The sequence below is a fragment of the Pristiophorus japonicus genome, chromosome 12 (assembly GCF_044704955.1).
Source record: "Pristiophorus japonicus isolate sPriJap1 chromosome 12, sPriJap1.hap1, whole genome shotgun sequence".
In the NCBI taxonomy this organism is placed as follows: domain Eukaryota; kingdom Metazoa; phylum Chordata; class Chondrichthyes; family Pristiophoridae; genus Pristiophorus; species Pristiophorus japonicus.
The window spans coordinates 49195731-49218007 of record NC_091988.1 but is presented as its reverse complement, the minus strand read 5'-3'; the positions used below and the strand labels follow the sequence as shown (position 1 = coordinate 49218007).

General features: G+C 42.6%; 2 protein-coding genes across 2 annotated transcripts in view; one reads left to right on the top strand and one right to left on the bottom strand.

The window, feature by feature from the left end:
* cenpp (centromere protein P) overlaps positions 1–22277 on the bottom strand; it is a 418874-nt gene that overhangs the window by 148727 nt on the left and 247870 nt on the right. The window lies entirely within an intron of this gene.
* Positions 1–22277, top strand: part of aspn (asporin (LRR class 1)) — a 28863-nt gene that overhangs the window by 3655 nt on the left and 2931 nt on the right. Inside the window, exons 3-7 of the mRNA XM_070894751.1 lie at positions 4293–4405; positions 7691–7904; positions 17265–17378; positions 19009–19102; positions 21472–21610. Coding sequence (XP_070750852.1) covers positions 4293–4405; positions 7691–7904; positions 17265–17378; positions 19009–19102; positions 21472–21610 — 674 coding nt within the window. The remainder of the gene's footprint in view (positions 1–4292; positions 4406–7690; positions 7905–17264; positions 17379–19008; positions 19103–21471; positions 21611–22277) is intronic.

The following is a 22277-nucleotide window of genomic DNA, read 5'->3' as shown; positions in this document are numbered from 1 at the left end:
AAGGCCTTGAAGCAATTAATTGTCCTGTAACTTAGTAACATCTTTCCCTTTCTGATTTATGAACAATTAGATCTCACCACACAATTTAAGAACTTTTAACCACAGCTCCAGGGTGAAATTGACATTCTTTCAACAGCTGAATAAAATTGAGAGCTAGACCTCAAGTCAAATTTACAGTTTCTACAACATGATTCGTTTTCAAAGTTTTACTACACAGACCTTCTTGATGTAAAATGCCTATACAACTATCAAACAACTGGTTTGGGCTGACAGTTTTCAATTTGGCCTGTAATTTTGCCATAATGCCAGCTTTCTTGCCAACCATTCAGGGTGCCCCATCTGTGGTCAGACTCACAGCTCCTATCCAGTCCACATCCAATTTGTCCAGAGCTCCCGCCAAACTGTCAGAGGCCATTTGCTGTTGTGCCTCTCAATTCCATAAACTTGTCAGTTTTGCACATATTCTCATCAACCCCAGGAATGAACACTGCTAGCTGAGCCACATCAGTTACTAAAAGTGCTTGCATCAATGGCAATTGGGAAAGCAGCAAAGGACTTTGCTTTGTCTCAGAGTTGACTGTTCAAATTCTCAGCTAAATCACCGACACTAATTCAGAATATTTATTTTAACGTAATTTTCCGATGCACTTATATTTTTCATCATGGCTTGCTTCATAGGGGCCGAAATTCAGGGTCCGGATAAGGCGCAATACTGCCATTTTGCGGCGGCCATGCAGCGGAATCAAGTGGACGCCGCGTTGCAGTCCATTGGTCGCCCCAACCCAAATTCAGCTCAGGGATTTTTCAGCCTGTCCTCACTTCCGCCCCGCTGCTAGTGCATCATCAAAGCGCGCACCACTGCTATCCCGCACACTCTGCCCCAAATTTACCTGGAAAAATCGTTGCCCCGCTGTGCAGTGCCCCCAACAGCCTTTTCTGTCGGGACACTTTGTTTTCTGTGTCTGCGGCCCAGCAGCGCAGCAGCTCTTCCAAGGGAGGGTGCACTGCCACGGCAGCCATGTTTTTATTTTTGCCGGCCAACTTCCCGATCGGCTGGCCAGTTATTGCCCCTGGGTTCGGCCGGGCCGCCAACAGGTAGCCTTCACCCCCCTTCTTGGGTGCCAGCTCGCTCGCCCGGCTGAAACCCTCCCTGGTAGCCCAGTGGGCCGATGTTTAAAATGCCGAACGCCCTCCCCTTTAAAGAGGGGAGAGCGTGGTGACGCACACGCGTCGTTACATCATCTCCGCTCCGCTGCTGAGTGACAGCGGCGAAGATTCGGTTCCACCCCAACTTCCGCTGCTCACCAAGACTTAATGTCCTAACTTCCGTCCCCATTATGACCGACTTCCGTCCAACGGGGGAAAAAGTTAAAAGTGCCAAAAATCTATCCGAAGGCCGCCTCATTGCTCTAGGCGAAAAAAACAGGTAAAAAAAATGGTTGGTGACCCAGCTTTCTGGCGTGCCTGAATTTTGGACCTTAGTGTCTTCAAATGTTGTACACTGTTGGCACACCTACCTGTTATTTAGAAATCGAGCACGTGGCTTTCCATTCATGTCCACAAAGAAATATGCAATTCTATTTCTCCTAAAACACTAAGGCACTCTTGATCTACCTTTTTCTTCTGGGATGATGACAAGATCTCTACAGAAACTTAAAAATCAGCGATCAATGTTACGAGTCTTTGAATAAATAAAGAAATGAAGATTCATGTGGAAAAAAAATCCTGTCGCATTAAGTAGCTCCAATATTGTTTTTTCGTCATTAACTATTAATAATATAAACATCTGCATCAATATACCTTTATTTTCTTTTACACTGGTAAGTTAGTCCGAGCATCAACTGCTCAAACTGAAGAAATCTCAAAGAACTACAAAAGAAAAGCACAGAGTCCAGTACACCATGGCTTTGTAACGAAAATGTAACTTCATCATTTTGTTCCGCCTCAGTCCTCCAGCACGCGGTAACAGCGAGGAGAGGCTACTCGGCCTAAACTGACAAATCAGGAAATATTAATATAAAAATATTTTGTATTACTCTAGGCTGCCAGCACTTTCTTACAAAATCAATTTGCAGTAATGCAATAAGCTTAGATATGCTGTAAAGCTAAAAGTATAAATTTATAGAATTTGCCTAGCTTATGTGATTCTTGCTGGAGACTTCCTCTCTGTTATATTATATCCCATTGAAACCAAATATTTGGATTTCTTATCCAGAATCCAGTGTTTGGTGCCCTGTATTTGAGATTTGCACTTAGCAGAATGCCAATGAATTCTGACTCAGATTGAGTTTCCATCTCTATTTTATGATGTATGCCTTAAGGAAAGTTTTCATAACTTCTGCAAACCAAACTGGGATTCCTCATTCTCAACGGAGGAGATCTGGTCTCAGACTGCAGAAGCCTCCCTTTCAGATTCATTTTTCGAGTATGCACTATTTGCCCAATTCTCCTAATGCAGCTAGGCAAGAAGAAAGCTGGGCTCAGGATCCTCTTCATTGAGGACAGAAGTGGTCCTGTTTTTCTCTATAGCAGTCACCACCATAATTGGTTGGCAGTAATGGCTCGACTATTCATTCCTAGCTCTTCTGTTGGAGTACACTGGTAGCTGTTCTAGGAGTACCTGCTACAATACACTGGATCTGAATCAGGGTAGCCCCAGCCATTGTTGTTTTCCAGTCCCCCAGAAGGTCCTGGATGTGAGCACCTGTGAAAGAAAATGGATTCCAATGATGGGGTAGAAAGAACAAAGCATGTCAAGGGTTATGGGGAGCAGACAGGAAAAGGGAGTTGAGGCCAAGATCAGATTAGCCATGTTCTTATTGAATGGCAGAACAGGCTCTCGGGGCCAACTGGCCTACTCCTGCTCCTATTTCTTATGTTATGCAGGTCAGAATGAGACCTTGTATGTAGCAAAGTGGAGAAAGAATATCTGATCAAAACAGTATTAGTACAAGATCAATTTCTTAATGCAACAGTATTATTTAGTGACCCTGCCCTCTCATGGGACAATGGCAGTATATTAGTTGTGCTATGAATTGTCGAAGCAAAAATGAAAACTTGGCAAAATATTTACTTATGAACTCAATAGCCCTGAAATCCCGGTTTCTTCTTCCCATGGGCATTTGACTAAAAATAGGACATAAAATGCGCTGTTACCTTTTGGTCGAACGCTCACCAGAGATCCCGGACTCAAGGCCTCCTCTTCTTGCGCAACGGAACGCGTTCACGTTGGGATGTCCGTAGGAGTCACATGGACCTGGACACCCAATCACGGAAAAGTATTTTCTCATTCATCGTAATAGGAGTTTCGTAAATCCGAAACTCCTATTACTATGAACGAGAAACACCCCCAAACACCCAAACACTACATAAAAAATTTTAAACAACATTATAGAAATTAAAGTTGATAGAAATGTTTTTGAAATAAAATATTTGCCGATTTTTTAAAAAAGTTTTTATTATGGTTTAAAATACAATTACCTGAGTGGGCAGAGTTTTAAACATAAATATGTGATTTTAAATTTCATTTTTATATGTTTTTGATATGTTTTAAAACTCTTATGCTGGTAAAAGTAGGCAATGCGCCTGCTTTTACCAGGTGCAAGAGTTTTAAGGACATTCGCAGGGCAAGAGATGGGCAAATATCGTGGGAATGTCCTTGTGCCGAGATGCGGAGGATCTGTCAAGCCAGAAACGTGACAGATAGGAAAAGCCAGTTTTTGGCGCTTGCACATTGAAAACCGGTTTTTGCGATGCCTTCCCGGGTCCATACAGACCCGGGGAGGCCGGGATTTCCGGGTCAATGTTATTGATGATCGATGGCGTCAGAAATTAAAGTTTCACAATACACACATTTATTGATTTATTTTATGTAGAGTATTTTGTGATTACAATTATTGTGGGTAGATATACTAAAATGTTATATACATGATGCTCTCAGGTATAATGCTGCTTCTTACCTTGGGAACAGGAACCTAATATACACGCAAGGTCTCGTACAACAAGTTATAAGAACTTATGTTGAGCATGCCCCTCACGTACTTAAATGTTTTGTTAAAGTAATATCTAAATTCAGCTCAGTGAGTAATACGAGTATACTAGGCTAAATGTTGTCCACTGTATTACCAAACTAAGTTAAAAAGCAAGATCGAGCACTTGATGACCCAGGTCAAATGTGTTCCTAAAATAACTTGCGATTTCTTATCTCAAATTGATGTTGTTTGAACACTTGAATTATTTTGCAGTTGTTTATTGCTATACAAATAGCTAACTTTTTCCATTTAATGAGCTAGGTTTGAAGTCAGTGCCAGCAAAAATCCCCAAAGATACAGTCATGCTTGATCTGCAAAATAACAAAATTACAGAAATAAAAGAAAATGACTTAAAGAACCTGCATTTGCTCTATGTAAGTCAATGTTTCTCCAATTTTTTCAGATGTGGTATAAATTAATATGCATACATTTATTATGTTGTCCTGTTTATTCAACAGGGCAATGTCGAATCTACAAATGAAATGGAGTATTACTTGCCCTGTTGATATTAGTTTAGTTGCTATAATGTAGTCTTCCTCATTCCTTGAAGACATAGGGGGTAATTTAACGGATGGGTTTGAGTGCGCAGTTAAAATTGAAACATTTCAAAACTGACCCCAGCCCGCCCACTTCCGGCTTTAACGGTAGGGGGCCGGGGTGGGCAACCAATTTGCTCTCAGGAAAGATAAGTGTTTCCATTTTTACAAGCATTTTGTTTTTAACCTATTTCGGCCAGGGAAACCCGGCAGGTAAAAGAAGGCGGGAAGGGATGGATCAATACGGTGAGAGCCTTTACAGAACTGTATGTGGGCCAGGAGGAGCAGGACTGTTTCACCCCGGCGCAACAAGCTTACCGGCTTCCAGTTCCACGATTGCTGACTTCGCCAATCTCTGTCCACCTCCACATTCTCCCCACGATCTCTCCCCCCCCAACCATCGTCTGCCAACCCTGACGTCACCTGCCCCTACCCCCCCCCCCCCACCCCCGCCAACCACAATCTCACCCCCAGCTTCCCACCGACCACGATCTCTCTCTGCCTCTCTACCCACGTTCTGCTCCTCGGCAGCGGCCTGACAGGCATCTGATATAACAACCTGCAGAAAACAATTAAAAGACATCTTCTGGGTTTCCTTTCTGGAAGGCCTCTCCCCCACCCCAACCAAACACACCTCCCCTCATATATCGGGGCTATCGTGATCACTTAGAATTATGATGGGTCATCATTCATTGGGGAAGGAAAAAACAGCACAGACGGCCGAGAAATTCAGCCACACAGTGCTCGTCTTGAGGAGGCTACAAGGCCTCCTAAGCCCTAATCATCATCACAGGCAGTCTCTCGGAATCGAGGAAGACTTGCTTCCATTCTTAAAATGAGTCCTTAGGTGGCTGAACAGTCCAATACGAGAACCACAGTCCCTGCCACAGGTGGGACAAATAGTTGTGGGAAAGGGTGGGTGGGACTAGTTTGCTGCACACTCTTTCCGCTGCCTGCGCTTGATTTCTGCATGCTCTTGGCGATGAGACTCGAGGAGCTCAGCGCCCTCCCGGATGCACTTTCTCCACTTAGGGTGGTCTTTGGCCAGGGACTCCCAGGTGTCAGTGGGGATGTTGCACTTTATCAGGCAGGTTTTGAGGGTGTCCTTGTAACATTTCCTCTGCCCACCTTTGGCTCGTTTGCCGTGAAGGAGTTCCGAGTAGAGCGCTTGCTTTGGGAGTCTCGTGTCTGGCATGCGAACAATGTGGACTGCCCATCGGAGCTGATCAAGTGTGGTCAGTGCTTCAATGCTAGGGATGTTGGCCTAGTCGAGGACGTTAATGTTGGTGTGTCTGTCCTCCCAGTGGATTTGTAGCATCTTGCGGAGACATAGTTGGTGGCATTTTTCCAGCGACTTGAGGTGTCTACTGTACATGATCCATGTCTCTGAACCATACAGGAGGATGGGTATTACTACAGCCCTGTAGACCATGAGCGTGGTGGCAGTTTTGAGGGCCTGGTCTTCAAACACTCTTTTGCTCAGGCGGCCAAAGGCTGCACTGGCGCACTGTGGTGGGCCCCAATATGGTGGGCAGGAAGTGCATGCTCATTATGAGCCGGAAGTAATTAATATTGTAGAAAGACGATATTTCCAACTATAACTAGAAAGCAGCATTTAATACTACCTTTCATCTCTGCTCCTACCTCAACCCATCAGCTGGTAAAACCCTCACCCATGCCTTTGTTACCTCCAGACACGACTATTCCAATGCTCTCTTGGCTGCCCTCCCACCTTCTACCCTTCTTAAAACTGAGCACTTCCAAAACTCCGCTGCTTGTAGCCTAACTTGCACCAAGTTCCGTTCACCTATCAACCCTGTGCTCGCTGACCTACGTCAGCTCCCGGTCCAGCAATGCCTCAAACTTAAAATTCTAATCCTTGTTTTCAAATGCTTCCATGACCTTGGCCTTCCCAATCTCTAACTACCTTCATCCTTACAAATTTCTAAGGTCTTTGCGTTCCTCCAATTCTGACCGCTTGCGCATCCTAAATTTTCATTGCCCCACCATTGGTGGCCGTGCTTTCAGCTTCCTTGGCTCTTAGTTCTGGAATTCCCTCCTTAAATCTCTGCACCTCTCTACCTCTCTCTCCTCTTTTAAGATGCTCCTTAAAATCTACCTCTTTGACCAAGCTTGTGGTCATTTGTCCTAATATCTCTATGTGGCTTGGTGTCAAATTGTATTTGATAATGCTCCTGTAAAATGCCTTGGGACGTTTTATTACGTTAAGGTGCTATATAAATGTAAGTTTTGTTGTTAAACAATGCAAAATATTTATCCCTCTGTTCAGCTTTAACTATTAAAAAAAATGCATAATTATTCTCTCCCATTAACACAGTACGTAAAATTATAATTCACTTTAGAGTTACATAGAAACAGAAAATAGGTACAGGAGTAGGCCATTCGGCCCTTCGAGCCCGCACCACCATTCAATGAGTTCATGGCTGACCATGCAACTTCAGTACCCCATTCCTGCTTTCTCGCCATACCCCTTGATCCCCCTAGTAGTAAGGACTGCATCTAACTCCTTTTTGAATATATTTAGTGAATTGGTTTCATCCATTAGGGCTTGATTCAAACCCAGGTGTTAGGCCAATGTGCTAATTCATTGTGCTATTGAAACTTGCTGAAGTCCACTATTGTTTGAAGGTTGCTGAACCTGTCAGGACAGCACTATTTCTGTTTGAATATGTTTAATTAGTTATTTATCAATATTACATAGAATTACATCAAGGATTACATAGAATTGACAGCAGAGAAACAGGCCATTTGGCCAACTGGTCTATGCCGGCGTTTATGTTTCACACGAGCCTCCTCCCATTCCTCTTCATTTAAACCCATCAACATATTCTTCTATTCCTTTCTCCCTCATGTGTTTATCTAGCTTCGTCTTAAATGCATCGATGCTATTCAGCTCAATTATTCCTCTTTCCTTGAAAACTACCAACCCATTTCCAACCTCTCTTTCCTCTCCAAAGTCCTTGAATATGATGTTGCATTCCAAATCCATGCCCATCTTTCCCACCACTCCATGTCTGAAACCCTCCAATCAGTTTTCTGCTCCTGTCACAGCACTGAAATAGCCTTTGTGATGCAAAACTACTTTTTTTTTTCTCCACCTAGGCACTTTTCCTGATCAACAATCGGATAACCAAAATCCACCCAAAGGCATTTCGATCTATTAAACACTTAAAATTGCTTTACCTTTCGTGGAACTTGCTACCTCAGCTTCCCACTAATTTACCTACATCCATTTTGGAATTAAGAATTGATGATAACAAAATTAAGAAAATACCAAAGAATGCTTTTAAAGGAATGACGTTTTTGCATGTTTTAGGTAAGTCTTTGTTCAGTTTATATATTTTATTTAACTCATCTTCATTTATTCTGTAAACATTGTGAAATGAATCATTCTTACAAAAAAAATCATTCTTGCTCATTTCCTGTTTAGATTTGTTTTGACCATAATTAAATTAATCAATACCAGCTTTTGCTCAAGGGTATTTTGCTGTTCGGATGTACATTTATAGATCGTGGCTTTTCAAATGGGGTCTGTAAATGTTATTAGATCTGTGAGGAAGTCTCCTGCAGTTCTGAGGTCATCAGATCTTTGTCTATCTGGGTATATTGTCCCCTGAATGCACACTGGGTTAGATTCATCGTTCAATCATAGCCAATGATCAGAAAATCGAGACCAATATCTTAAGAATGATGTACAATATATTGTTTCTGTACTTGCTGGTTTGCTAGCATATTACTTCTACTGTTTTATAATGATAAATAGTATCTGCAATAATAGCACTCTTTTCCTTTGAGCAGCTAATGCTATCTTTGGAGATTAAAGTGGGGGTCCCCAGGAATGTGTCAATATTTGCAACATGTCTCTCAAAACACCCAACCCAAGAATAATATATACATATATCATGTTTTTTTTAAAAGGGCTATGTGTCTGTCCACACAGGCTTTATTCAAACCATTAAAAACAAAGGATTAAAAACCATTAAAAACAAATGTACACTGTACATTAATGATTTAGATGAGGGGATTAAATGTAGTATCTCCAAATTTGCGGATGACACTAAGTTGGGTGGCAGTGTGAGCTGCGAGGAGGATGCTGTGAGGCTGCAGAGCGACTTGGATAGGTTAGGTGAGTGGGCAAATGCATGGCAGATGAAGTATAATGTGGATAAATGTGAGGTTATCCACTTTGGTGGTAAAAACAGAGAGACAGACTATTATCTGAATGGTGACAGATTAGGAAAAGGGGAGGTGCAAAGAGACCTGGGTGTCATGGTACATCAGTCATTGAAGGTTGGCATGCAGGTGCAGCAGGCGGTTAAGAAAGCAAATGGCATGTTGGCCTTCATAGCAAGGGGATTTGAGTACAGGGGCAGGGAGGTGTTGCTACAGTTGTACAGGGCATTGGTGAGGCCACACCTGGAGTATTGTGTACAGTTTTGGTCTCCTAACCTGAGGAAGGACATTCTTGCTATTGAGGGAGTGCAGCGAAGGTTCACCAGACTGATTCCCGGGATGGCGGGACTGACCTATCAAGAAAGACTGGATCAACTGGGCTTGTATTCACTGGAGTTCAGAAGAATGAGAGGGGACCTCATAGAAACATTTAAAATTCTGACGGGGTTAGACAGGTTAGATGCAGGAAGAATGTTCCCAATGTTGGGGAAGTCCAGAACCAGAGGTCACAGTCTAAGGATAAGGGGTAAGCCATTTAGGACCGAGATGCGGAGGAACTTCTTCACCCAGAGAGTGGTGAACCTGTGGAATTCTCTACCACAGAAAGTTGTTGAGGCCAATTCACTAAATATATTCAAAAAGGAGTTAGATGAGGTCCTTACTACTAGGGGGATCAAGGGGTATGGCGAGAAAGCAGGAATGGGGTACTGAAGTTGAATGTTCAGCCATGAACTCATTGAATGGCGGTGCAGGCTAGAAGGGCCGAATGGCCTACTCCTGCACCTATTTTCTATGTTTCTATGTTTCTATGAGTAAGGAAAGATGGTTCAACCAATTTGCCTCACTCTGTAATATAAGCACAGAAACCACAAAGACCATCGATGAATCTCTTCTGCTTGGTGTTATGCTTATGTTTTTTTTTTAAACTCGCTGTTAAATCAAAAATTTTGCATTTCTGGGGGACTGATGCCACAGTGAATTAAGCACCTGTGGGACCGGAGTCTGAATTTGGCCTATCTGTTGGAACAAGCATCTCCTCTCTCTGTTGGTGCAAAGGTCCAAAGTGAAATGAGTGTAGGTTATCTCAACGTAACTCCCAGGGGGGTGTAGGTCCATCGACAGCACAAAACTATCCATAATTCAAAAATTCACAATCTCATTCAGGTGGGCCTGAGAAGTGGAAAAGTTCATGCTTGCGCTATAGGGGTCAAATTTCGGCCTGAGTTGCTCCTATTCTTTTGGAGCAACTGGTTTAGAATGGAGTATCTTAGAAATTGCAATTCTCGGCATTTAGTTTACTCCAGTTCTAGTCAGTTAGAACAGTTTCATTTTGGAACAGATTTTCTTTTCCAAAAGGGGGCGTGTCCAGCCACTTACGCCTGTTTTGAAAGTTTAGGCAGTGAAAATTTACGCCAAACTAACTTCGAATGGAGAAAGTGTAGATTTTTGTACGCTCAGAAAAACCTTGCCTACACTTTACAAATTAGGCGTTGGTTACAAATCAGGCATAGGGAACGGGGGGCGGGTGGGGGAAGGGAAATAATTAAATTCTACAAGCATTCAACAGTCTTACTTATACAAATAAAGAGCCATCCTGACTAAAAAATTATAAACAAAGCAAAGACAAAATATTGAATAGTCCTATCTGTGTGAAGCAGCAGCAGCCTTCGAGCTGCGGTGCTTCAGGCAGGTCTTCCTTCCATGTAGGAGACAGGGGCGGCGTCAGTGGCTCGACGGCAGCTAAAGACACAGCAAGCAGCCTTCGAGCTGCGGTGCTTCAGGGAGGCCTTCCTTCCATGTAGGAGACAAGGGCAGCGTCAGCGTCAGTGGCTCGACGGCAGCCGAAGACACAGCAAGCAGCCTTCGAGCTGCGGTGCTTCAGGGAGGCCTTCCTTCCATGTAGGAGACAGGGGCGGCGTCAGTGGCTCGACGGCAGCTAAAGACACAGCAAGCAGCCTTCGAGCTGCGAGGGAAGCTGGGGCCATTCGACCATGGGATAGGGGTGGCGGCAGTGGCTGACGGCGGCCGAAGACACAGCAAGCAGCCTTCGAGCTGTGAGGGAGACTGAGGCCATTCTGCCAGGAACAGGGAGAGGCAGCCAGATAGCCAGTTTGAAACTTAAATTTGCAGACTGGGTGCTGTATTGTCAACACCACGGATTATGCAATGGTTCGCCAGCAATTCACTGCATAGGAGAGAATTGATTAGAGCTCATCGCACCAGGAATGTCATAGCCCATAGGCTGATGGCAGGAGACCTTACCCACATCGGCAATATCGAGCCAGACGCTCGTACCTGGACATGAGCGGGGCAGATTGTGTCAAAAGGCTGCGTTTCCGCAGAGAAGTTGTCGATGAGATCTGTGATATGCTGGGAGCAGATTTGCAGCCCAGAAGCAGAACGCCAACTGCCTTGTCTGTTGAAGTGAAGGTAACAGCTGCACTTGCCTTCTATGCCTCGGGATCATTTCAGGCTACAATTGGAGATGTGTGCGCCATCTCTCAATGTGCAATACATGCTTGCGTTTACCAGGTCACGGCTGCACTGTATGCACGGAGGAATGACTTCATCAATTTCCCAATGACCGCACAAGCGATCCATGACAGGGCTGTGGGCTTCTTCAGGACTGCTGGCTTCCCAAAGGTACAGGGCTGCATTGATTGTACCCACATAGCCTGCGAGCACCTGTGGAGGATTCCGAGCAGTACAGGAATAGAAAAGGTTTCCACTCCATCAATGTGCAGCTCGTGTGTGACAACAAGCAGCACATCATGTCAGTCGATGCGAGATACCCTGGTAGCACCCACGCTGCATTCATCCTACGCGACAGAGTTATATCTGACATATTTGAACAGCAGCCAGAAGTGCAGAGCTGGCTACTGGGAGACAAAGGGTACGGCCTGACCACCTGGCTCATGACGCCCCTACGCGTAACACAGACAGAAGCTGACCGTCAATACAACATGGCGCACATTGCAACGCGCAGCATCATTGAGAGGACCATTGGCATATTGAAACAGCGATTCCGATGCCTGGACCATTTCGGAGGCCACTTGGAATACTCTCCTCAGATTGTCGGTCACTTCACTGTTGTGTGCTGAATGCTCCATAACTTAGCCATCATGAGGCAGCAGGAGTTGGTAGTGGAACCAGAAGACCTACGTGAGGGTCCAGTGCATGATGATAGTATTACAGAAGAGCAGGATGTGGATGATGACGACGATCAGGAAAGCATGCAAGTGACTGATGCCGGAGCACGAGGTCGGAGGAGGGCCGTCCATCGTGCTCCTTTAACGATTGCTCGTGCTCTGCGCCAGCAGCTCAGCCGTGAATGCTTCAATCACTGATGCCCGAGGGCTCTGCGACCACTGTTGCGCACGGACATGTTTATTCTTTGCAGTTGTTCCTACGTTGTGTTGTGTTAATGGAAGATGAATCAGTTTTAATGAAAAAATATTTTATTGAAAAGTTAATGTCACTGAAATAAAATATTTGTTGTATCAAACTTGACTTTTTAATATGACTCTTGAAGATCACTTAAAAACTTTAAGATCACTTATAAACTTGTAAATTTACAAAAGTTAGAAAACAATTTCAAATTGAAAAATCTTACACTCTCAAGATCATTTAAACTTCAGGATCACTTTTTAGGTGCAAAATTAAATAAGATACAAAATGAGAGAGCATTTACACTGTAAGATCACTTAAAAACCCTAAGATCATTTATAAGTTGTAAAGTTACAAAACTTACAAAACAATTTCAATTTGAAAAACGCTACTACAGCTACATCAAGAACAAGAACAAAAGCAGCAAAGAAAGGCTGCAACCATCTCTCATCCATATCTCAGTGAATGGGGGTGTCATTTGATTGGCGGGGCTGTGTGCCCTTATTGCATGCCTCCATGATGGCCTGTGCCACCACTTGCATGCCCTCCCTGAGGGCCTGTGCCGTCGATTGCACTCCCTCGGACATTACCGCCCTAAGTTCCCGTGTCATTATTTCTCTCGTCAGGACCGTCACCTCTTCACCCACTGCACTGACGCCACCGATGAGTGATCAGGTAAGCTCATTGGTCTCCATACCCAATGCCACAACCTGAGCCGCATCTGTTGCACGCTGCATCTCAGGAGAGCATGTCTCCAATCTCCTTCTCCTCTGCCTGGGTCTGCCTCGTGGCACCACTACACTGGGAGGCGCAGGCAGGGATGGTGGGACGCTCTGTGTTCCAGACGACAGCACTCGAGTGTGAGCCATGGGCTGGGATGGTGGGTGAATGGGTGTAAACTGCTCCATTATATCACCAGCACCACTGGGACCCACATCGGAATCAAAACCATGGAAGGTGGAACCAGAACCTATGATTGTGGGAGGCGCAGGCTCGGACGGTGGTGCACTGGCTGTAAACTGCTGCATTACACCAGCAGCACCACTGGGACCCACAACATCGGAATCAAAACCATGGAAGGTGGAACCAGAACCTATGCTAGGGGGTGAAACTCTGATGCCCCTTAATGGGGGCTCATAAACATTAATTTGGAAGCTCTCCCCTGTCGACATTTCAGTCATCGCCGCCATCATCCAGTCTGGATCGTCCGCATCTGGTTGTACTGGTTCTTGTTCTGTATCTTCAGGATCCTCAGGGTTGGCATCATCATCATCATCATCATCATGTTCTGCAAAATACATCAGAACAGTCAAATGTTTAACAGCAAGGGAGGGGGCAGGATGGGTACATGAGTACTCTCACACATAGCAGGCCAGGCAGCAGGTTGATTTGAAGGGCCACGATGCATTTTCAGGACTTACCCTCTTCATCTCATGCGGGCCCAGCTTGTGCTGTACTGATTGCTTTTCTCCATGTACGACTCATCTTAGCAGCTACCCTCTGTTCCAAGGGTGTCAGTGGATGCAGATTGGGCATGCCTCCTCTTGTTCGAGTTGCTTCCCTTTTGTTGTGGGCCAATTTCTTCTGCAAAGAGTAAAATATAACTTTTTACAGAGTGCGTCTTTCTGCAGGGTGGGACATACAGATAGTCACATTACAATTATGATTACATTAAAAATTAAAAATATTACTTACACTAACAATTGACCAAGGTCATGCCATTTATTTTTACACTGGCTTCCAGATCTCATGGTATGCACCACTGCGCAGTAATCTTCTGCAACTTGGTTCCAGCGTTTCTTCATTTCTTTAGGTGGCACTTTTATGCGACCTCTGTTGCTGGTATCTAGCTCCTGCCAACTCTGCTCAATGACGTTGACTAATATCTCCACTCCCTCATGCAAGAAATTCTTTGTTCTTGGTGGACGTTGTTCCATTGCTGTATTGAATTGACAGTTTTATTTTTCAAAACACACAGTCCTTAATTTGCATGCACCTATGCAGCACCTGTTCTGGAAGTTTAGCAGTGAAAAGCAGAACTCACTGATTTCAGCAGATGATTTTATTCAACAGTGCTGCTAAAAGTACTCCTTCAGACACAAAAAAAATCACCAAAATTCAACCCCAAGCCTTTCCAGAGGTCCACGAGACAAATCAGCACTTTTCTTTGAGTTCCTTTAAAAATGGCCGAGTGCCAATGTTTTTGGGCTACTGCGCGTGCGTGCGCGCTCCAACGCGCACGCGCAGGGCTGCCAGCACGACGTTGCCTCATTTAACTTAGCCCCGCTCCCCTCCACTTGCAGAATTGGCACGAGTCTGTGGCTCCGCCCCCTGCCATTGTGTGCGCACCGCGCCGAGCTCCCAGGGACCAGCAAGGAGCCGGAGAATTAAGAGGCATTTTTCTGTCGCGCTTTTAGGCGCGAAAAACGGGCGTCCAGGTCGGGGCTGCGCTGTTCTAGGCACGGCTCGAAACTTGACCCCATAGAAACTACTCTATTGAGATTAGAGTTAGAATGAATTATTGGGGCTAGAGTAGTAGCTGCTCAATTCCACATGTGAACAACAGAACATCATGCTGATACTGGGTGCCAAAATTGAGAAGTGTCCCATAATTCCCCTTACTCTGAGCACCAAAAACGTTGAAAAAAAAATGTAATAAACCTGGAATCTCTTGTTTTGAACGTTTCAACCATGCTCACACTTTATTGGGAGCCTCATCGATTGCCGTCAGGTTGGAGCCGAGAACTAGAGTTCACAAATTTTAACCCCTTCTATGCACCATTCTCATTGGGTGACAGGGATTAAAATCCCGGCCTGAGTGTGAGAAGCAGTCAATTTCATAAATTAATAAATCTGTGATAGTGGTTTCTTAATTTAAAGGAACTGTAACTTATAAACAGAAACTTAACTGGACCAGCCAATGCTCCCTCTAATTTTTTTTGTGTGCGGTATCTTTAAATTACCCATTCAAATTTTGCGAATGCCTGTTTTTACAATGCAAAAGCTGGTGAGTGGTCTGGGCAGGACTTCACAGACACAGTGCATCCATGCAGCCAAGCAGCTTCGAGGAACATTGGCAGTTACATAAACACTTTGGCTACAAGAGAAGGTTAGAGGCTGGGTATTCTGCGGCAAGTGACTCACTTCCTAACTCCCCAAAACCTTTTCACCATCTACAAGGCACAAGTCGGGAGTGTGATGGCATACTATCCACTTGCCTGGATGAGTGCAGCTCCAACACTCAAGAAGTTCGACACCATCCAAGACAAAGCAGCCTGCTTGATTGGCACCCTACCACCAACTTAAACAAGATGCACTGCAGCAACTCGCCAAGGCTTCTTTGGCAGCACCTCCCAAACCTGTGACCTCTACCACCTAGAAGGACAAAGGCAGCAAATGCATGCAAACACCACCACCTCCAAGTTCCCCTCCAAGTCACACACCATCCTGACTTGGCAATGATATGTCCTTACTATACAGTACAAATGCACACGAGGCCCATGCTTGAGAGAAGGTCACTCTGTGACCAGCAACTTTTATTCCAGCACTGAAGTGATGAAGGTGGGTGGGGCTTCCCCTTTTATACCTGAAAGACCAGGTTAGGAGTGTCTCCCACAAGTTCACCACCTAGTGGTCATTGTTCTCACAGTGTACAACTAATCAGTTTATACATGGGTTACAATGACAGTTGAATACATGACAGGAAATATATTGCTATTCCTTCATTGTCACTGGGTCAAAATTCTGTAACTCCCTCCCTAACAGCACTGTGGGAGTACCTACAACCACAATAGACTGTAGTGGTTCTAGGCGACGGCTCACCACCACCTTCTTTCAATTAGGGATGGTCAATAAATGCTGGCCGTACCAGCGACTCCCACGTCCAGTGAATGAATATTTTTTTTAAAAACTGCCCTCCAGTTCTCTTGTCTTGGTGTAGCAAAAGAAATCTTAACATCTATCCAGAAAATGTTACTATTTACAAAAATTATATTTGTTTTACTTCCCCTTGTACTGTTGAGAGAACATTTTCCTACCACTTAGCCTTGCTAAATCTGACTTTATGGTGTTTATTGATGAAAATAAGTCCAAAAAAAAGAGGGAACTAGTCCATAGTCATATTGGTATCTTTACATGACCCTGAACCTTTCAGACAATTTCAGGATTGCCATCCAGGACTAGAATGAATAATGATCCTTTCTCAGCTCAGTCGTAGATTGCTGGGTTCGACCTACTGGATCTGTCATCCAATTGGGTCTTTCCAGTGCAGAGATCCAATTTAGCAGGTTTCCAGGAACCTATGTTTTGACCAGGAAAACACAGAATTAAAGACTTAAAAATTTGTCGTCACCACCACCCACCCCGCCGCCATATGGTTATAGAATCGTGAAGAGTACAGTACAGAAGGAGGCCATTTGGCCCATCGAGTCTGCACCATTATTCACTTTTAATTGGATTTAAGCTCAAGGGGATCTTTTTGTGTGACAATAGAATCACAGAATGATACAGTACAGAAGGAAGCCATTCAGTCCATCGTGCCTCTGCCGGCTCTTTGAAAGAGTTACCCAATTAGTTCCACTCCCCTGCCCTTTCCCCATAGCCCTACAAATGTTTCCCCTTCAAGTATTTATCCAATTTCCTTTTGAAAGTTATTATTTCCACCACCCTTTCAGGCAGTGCATTCCAAATCATAATCACTCACTACGTAAAAAAAATTCTCCTCATCTCACCTCTGGTACTTTTGCCAATTACCTTTAATCTGTGCCTTCTATTTACCGGCCCTGCAGCCACTGAAAACAGTTTCTCCTTAATTATTCTATCAAAACTCTCCATGATTTTGAACACCTCCATCAAATCTCCCACTCACCTTCTCTGCCCCAAGGAGAACAACCCCAGCCTGTCCAGGTAACTGAAGTCTCGCATTCATGGTACCATTCTAGTAAATCTCCTCTGCACCCACTCCAAGGCCGTGACATCTCCTCCGAAGTGTGGTGCCCAGAATCAGGATATAAAGCCCAGGATCCCTTATGCTGTTTTAATCTCTCGAATATGTTACAACAGAAATTGACTTTATACTGAATCATAAACTGCTAATAACAAGTGTTTTTAATTGCAGAGATGAGTGGAAATCCACTTGATGCTACTGGCATAGAACCTGATGCATTTGTTGGGGTGTTGAGACTGATTTACATACGAATTTCACAGGCAAAACTAACTTCAGTTCCCAAGAGTAAGTTTATTTGATTTTTTAATTTATTATTGCTGTTTCTTATGGAGTTATGGACATATAGGGTCAATCACAAGGTGGATGATGCCACAAAGTGTCAGTGGTTTCTGCATCCAGAAATTGTACCTTTACCTTATAACTACATCCAAAATGATGGTCTTCAGTCAAATTTTCAAATCTTAATTGAGGGAGTCTAATCAGGTTTTGACTAATTCATTAGAACAGAGAGCAATTCAGCCAGAAAAACATACACCTTCCAATAATAAATCACATAAAATGATGCAATGGTGAAAAGTGGATGGTAGGAGAGAAGATATGCAAATTAGACAATCCAAGTCTTTCAGTCTTACATGTAGGCCAGACTGGGTACGGATGGTCATTAGTAAACCAATTCTGCTTTTGCAGCAGATTGGCAGTTTCCATCGTCACTTATATAGTGCCAGCTCACAAATTAACAAACATACCAAATCCAGCACCTTAACCACTACACTTCTGTCCCTAGTCGGTACTGGGAAATTGAACATCTATTTCAAGTACCCGATGTCAAAATTACAAAAACAAAACATTTTTTGCCCATGATGCAGCTGGCTATTGTTTTTCTTTCTGTAATGGGATTTTTCAAAATAGGTTTACTCATAGAAAATGTCCCAGATTGATTTGATGCACAACTGCTTCAGAACTGATATTATATCTGCAACAGGTATTCAAAGATGGGGCAAAGCTATTTAATTCGAATACAAACGTCCTATCGGTTTTGTTTGAATATATATTTGATTGCAGTTCGACTTGAATTTAAAAGATCCAGTAAAGTTTGAAAGTGTATCTCAGCCTGTCTTGTTCCAAGTAATTAGTCACTTAAAGCTATCAGAGGGGTGATAAATAGGCACGATTGTATTCTAGATATTTTCTTGGGTTCAAGAAAATAAGTATACTGTGCATCCCCTATGATCTGAAATGCATTCTATTGAATATCTAGGTATATAATGGTGAGACACAGGGATTATAACAGAGAACTCTTAGACTATACACCAGCTACTAGAATACATCATATGCTGCCACATAATTTGCCTCACTTTGGAAGACTGACTGGATAGGTTTACTTATTAAAATCGTGAACTCAAACTTTTAAACCAACAAGTGATTTTTATTTACAAAAGACAGATGAATGAACAGCAAACAGTATAACACTGTGAAATATATAATTCTCTAACCTCAATACATAAAATAATAACAATGTCATTCATCTTCCCGCCAAACACAAACTTTAAACAGAAGTCTACTTACTGTAACCTCAATCTAGCCTAGCTCCCTGGTTAGTTCTAATACTGAAACTTTTAAAATACAGATTGTTCTTTGGCCATTGTCTGCATGACTGAAGTTGACTGCACATTCCCCCTTAATATAATTCTGTAGTATGAGATCTCTGACCATTAAGCTGCCCATCAGTGAACTTGAGCTAATCAATGACAATACACCCGTCTCAAAAGTCTCAGCTGGAGAAATCAATCAAAGCCGCAACTCAAGGCCGAAGCCTTATCTTTGACCTACATCAAGGTGTCTAGAGATCATTTGCATTTGATCAACTATATTCTGTGATCACTTATACTAATTATTCTCAATTTTTCACCCAAAGATCTACCTCCCAACCTGTATGAACTGTACCTTGATCACAATAAGATTTCATCACTTGAACTTCAGGATTTTAGACAATACAAAGACTTGTACAGGTAAAACTTCCTTGTTTAAAATAAAATTCAAATGTGATGTCATTTCACTAGAGATGTGATTTTGAATGGACTTGTGAACTGAGAAAGTACAAGGCAAAAAACAAAAACATCTTAATTGCAGAAGAAAGGGACTGGACATCAGTATGGATTAAGCACAATGACTCAGATTTTTCAGTCGGCAGCGAGCAAGGGGCACTCGTTGTTCATTGCACTTACAGTTGCTCACATACTTTCTGTGCGCATTTACACTGCAATTTGTGGTAATTAGAGAGCCAAAACAGCACAACGCCCTTTTCAGGTGTTCTAGGTCCTGTGTGAACAGGACAAACAGCAGCGTCTCTCCTCAATCAATCAGATTGAAGATTCCTTACTGAGACAAGCAGATTCAAAACCAGGACGTGTAAATTAGAATATTTAATTCAATGTAAAATCATGTTCAGAAAACAAAATAAAGAAATGGAAAGAAAAATGGGATTAAGGCAGAGAAAGATAAAAGAGACAGAAGGAACAAGTTAAAAAAAGTTTTAAAAAAAATCTCTAGCAATAATTCAAATCTGAAGGAATGAGACTCAACACTTGTAAAAGTACATTTTCAGTGCCACAGAGGTTGTTTGGCAATACCATGCCAATAAAAATTCACTTACACTTGAATGGACAAGCCTTAATGTTTTCTGCCATGTTTAGTGGGTATCTAGTGGGCAAGCACCCCAACTTCATGCTGGTGCATGTATGTGAATGCCGAATCACTTGGCGAGGTACGGCATAGTAAAGTTTGTGGAAGAGCAGGGCAATTCAGATAGCAACGTCCTGATTTCCGCGTTAATTGCGCATGTACGGAGGCCAGAAATTGCTTTCCAGTTTAATCCTTAATAACGGCGACCTCTGATAGCTTGTAAAGGTTGTAATTGGGTTGAAGTGGAGAAACTAAAACCCAATTCCTCGGCCTACAGCACAAAACTGTCCTCATTTTGGCATAAATTGGTATTCACACAAACATAAGTTTGTTGGTTTGGGAAGTGGACAAATTCAAACAAGTGCAGGGAGCTCTAATGAAGTGGGTGTTGGTTGAAAGAGTATTTAATTCCCCAGGTCTGATCTTTCTGATCTTAATGGGCATAAAAAGTTATTAAATATTTTAACTTGAAAAAAGAAAATAAATCATACTCAACACAAAAATTTAAAACAAACTAGTTTGTCTTCTGTAGCACAGCTCACAAACCAGGCAAAGTGTGTTTGACAAATTCAATAGAGCTTATGAAGTGACCGATTGAGTAGATAAAGGGAATGCAGTGTATATGAATTTTCAAAAGGCACACTATAAGATATCTCACAAGAGTCTTCTTTAAAAAATTCAGGCGCATGGGGTGAGAGAAAATAGAATGTTAGTTAATGGAAAGGAAACAAAGAGATAGGGTGAAAGGTTTTGTTCAGATTGGAGAAGGGTTGGAAGTGGTATATTCGAGGGGTGTGTGCTGGGTCTACATATAGATGATTTGGACTTGAAATTTGCTGATGACACAAAAGTAAGAGGTTTGAACAATAGCCATCAGGATTGTAAAAGACTTCAGGAAGACATAGCTAGGATAGTGGAATGGGCAAACAAGCGGCAGATGCATTATAACATAGATACATTTGAAATAACATATTTTGGGAGGATAAACAAGGAATGGCAGTATACACTCAGTGGATGAACTGAAAGAACTCAGCGATCAAATACATAATTTGCTGAAATTGCAAGTGCCAATCTATAACGCCATAACAAGGCCAACAAAATTTTGGGGGCACAGAGTACAAAAGTAAAGCAAAAATGATAAGTTTATACAAAATATTGGCTAGCCCTCAGTTAGAATTCTCTGTGCAGTTTTCGATACCCCATCACAGAAAAGATATTAAATGTATATATATATATATATATATATATATATCGTTCAACATAGATTCACTAGGATAATGCCAGGGATCGGAATATATAGTAATGGGGAGAGATGAGAGATACTGGGAATATTCCCAATGTAACAGAGAAGTCTAATTATGAAGGGATGGATAGAATGAATAGTGAAAGACTATTTCCTCTGCTTGGAGAGCCAATTACAAGAGATGATCAATTCAAAATTGTTACTAAGAGTGTGAGCAGAGAAATCGACAAATGCAATTGGTTCTTTTCTGTTTGGCACCAGGCTGAGTGCATGACAGGTAAAGTATAACACCCTTGAAACTAAAAGTTCCTATCACAGCATCACCTACAGGCATAACTAATACTACAGGGAGAATAATGGGTTTTCCCATTGGAATAAGGTGATCAAAAAAGCTTTGAATGAAATGCACATCCCATGTACTGAATATGCAGTCACTTCCTTCTCTTGTTACAGATTGGACTTGTCATACAACCAAATTAAACATATTGAAAATGGAAGCTTAGCATATCTTCCTAATTTAAGACAGATTCATTTGGAAAACAACAAAGTTAATAAAGTTCCTGCCAGCATAAAGCAACTGAAGTATCTACAGGTAAATAGAAAATTATTCTATATATTTATATATTTTATTCTAATCCCACCCTTTTGTAAAAAAAATTGAGCATTTTGTGAAAGGATCGTTTTGCTGGTAAACAAAACATGAAAAGGTAATTTTGCAAAATAACTGAGAATTAGGTATTGGGGAGGAAAGAACACATTCTATTCAAATAGGAGAAAAACCTTTACTGGTAAGTTAATGTTAGTGTGCTCTTGTTAAAAGAAACATCGGTCAAGCCAGTTAGTGGGGGAAGGAGGGAGAAATCATGTGATGCTGGAGGTCATCAAATCAATATGGTAGCAATGCAGTGGAGGAGGATTTCCTGGAGTGTATTAGAGATGGTTTTCTAGACCAATATGTCGAGGAACCAACCAGGGAGCTGGCCATCCTAGACTGGGTAATGTGTAATGAGAAAGGACTAATTAGCAATCTTGTTGTGCGAGACCCCTTGGGGAAGAGTGACCATAACATGGTAGAATTCTTTATTAGGATGGAGAGTGACACAGTTAATTCAGAATCTAGGGTCCTGAACTTAAGGAAAGGTAACTTCGATGGTTTGAGGCGTGAATTGGCTACAATAGACTGGCAAATGATACTTAAAGGGTTGACGGTGGATAGGCAATGGCAAACATTTAAAGATCACATAGATGAACTTCAGCAA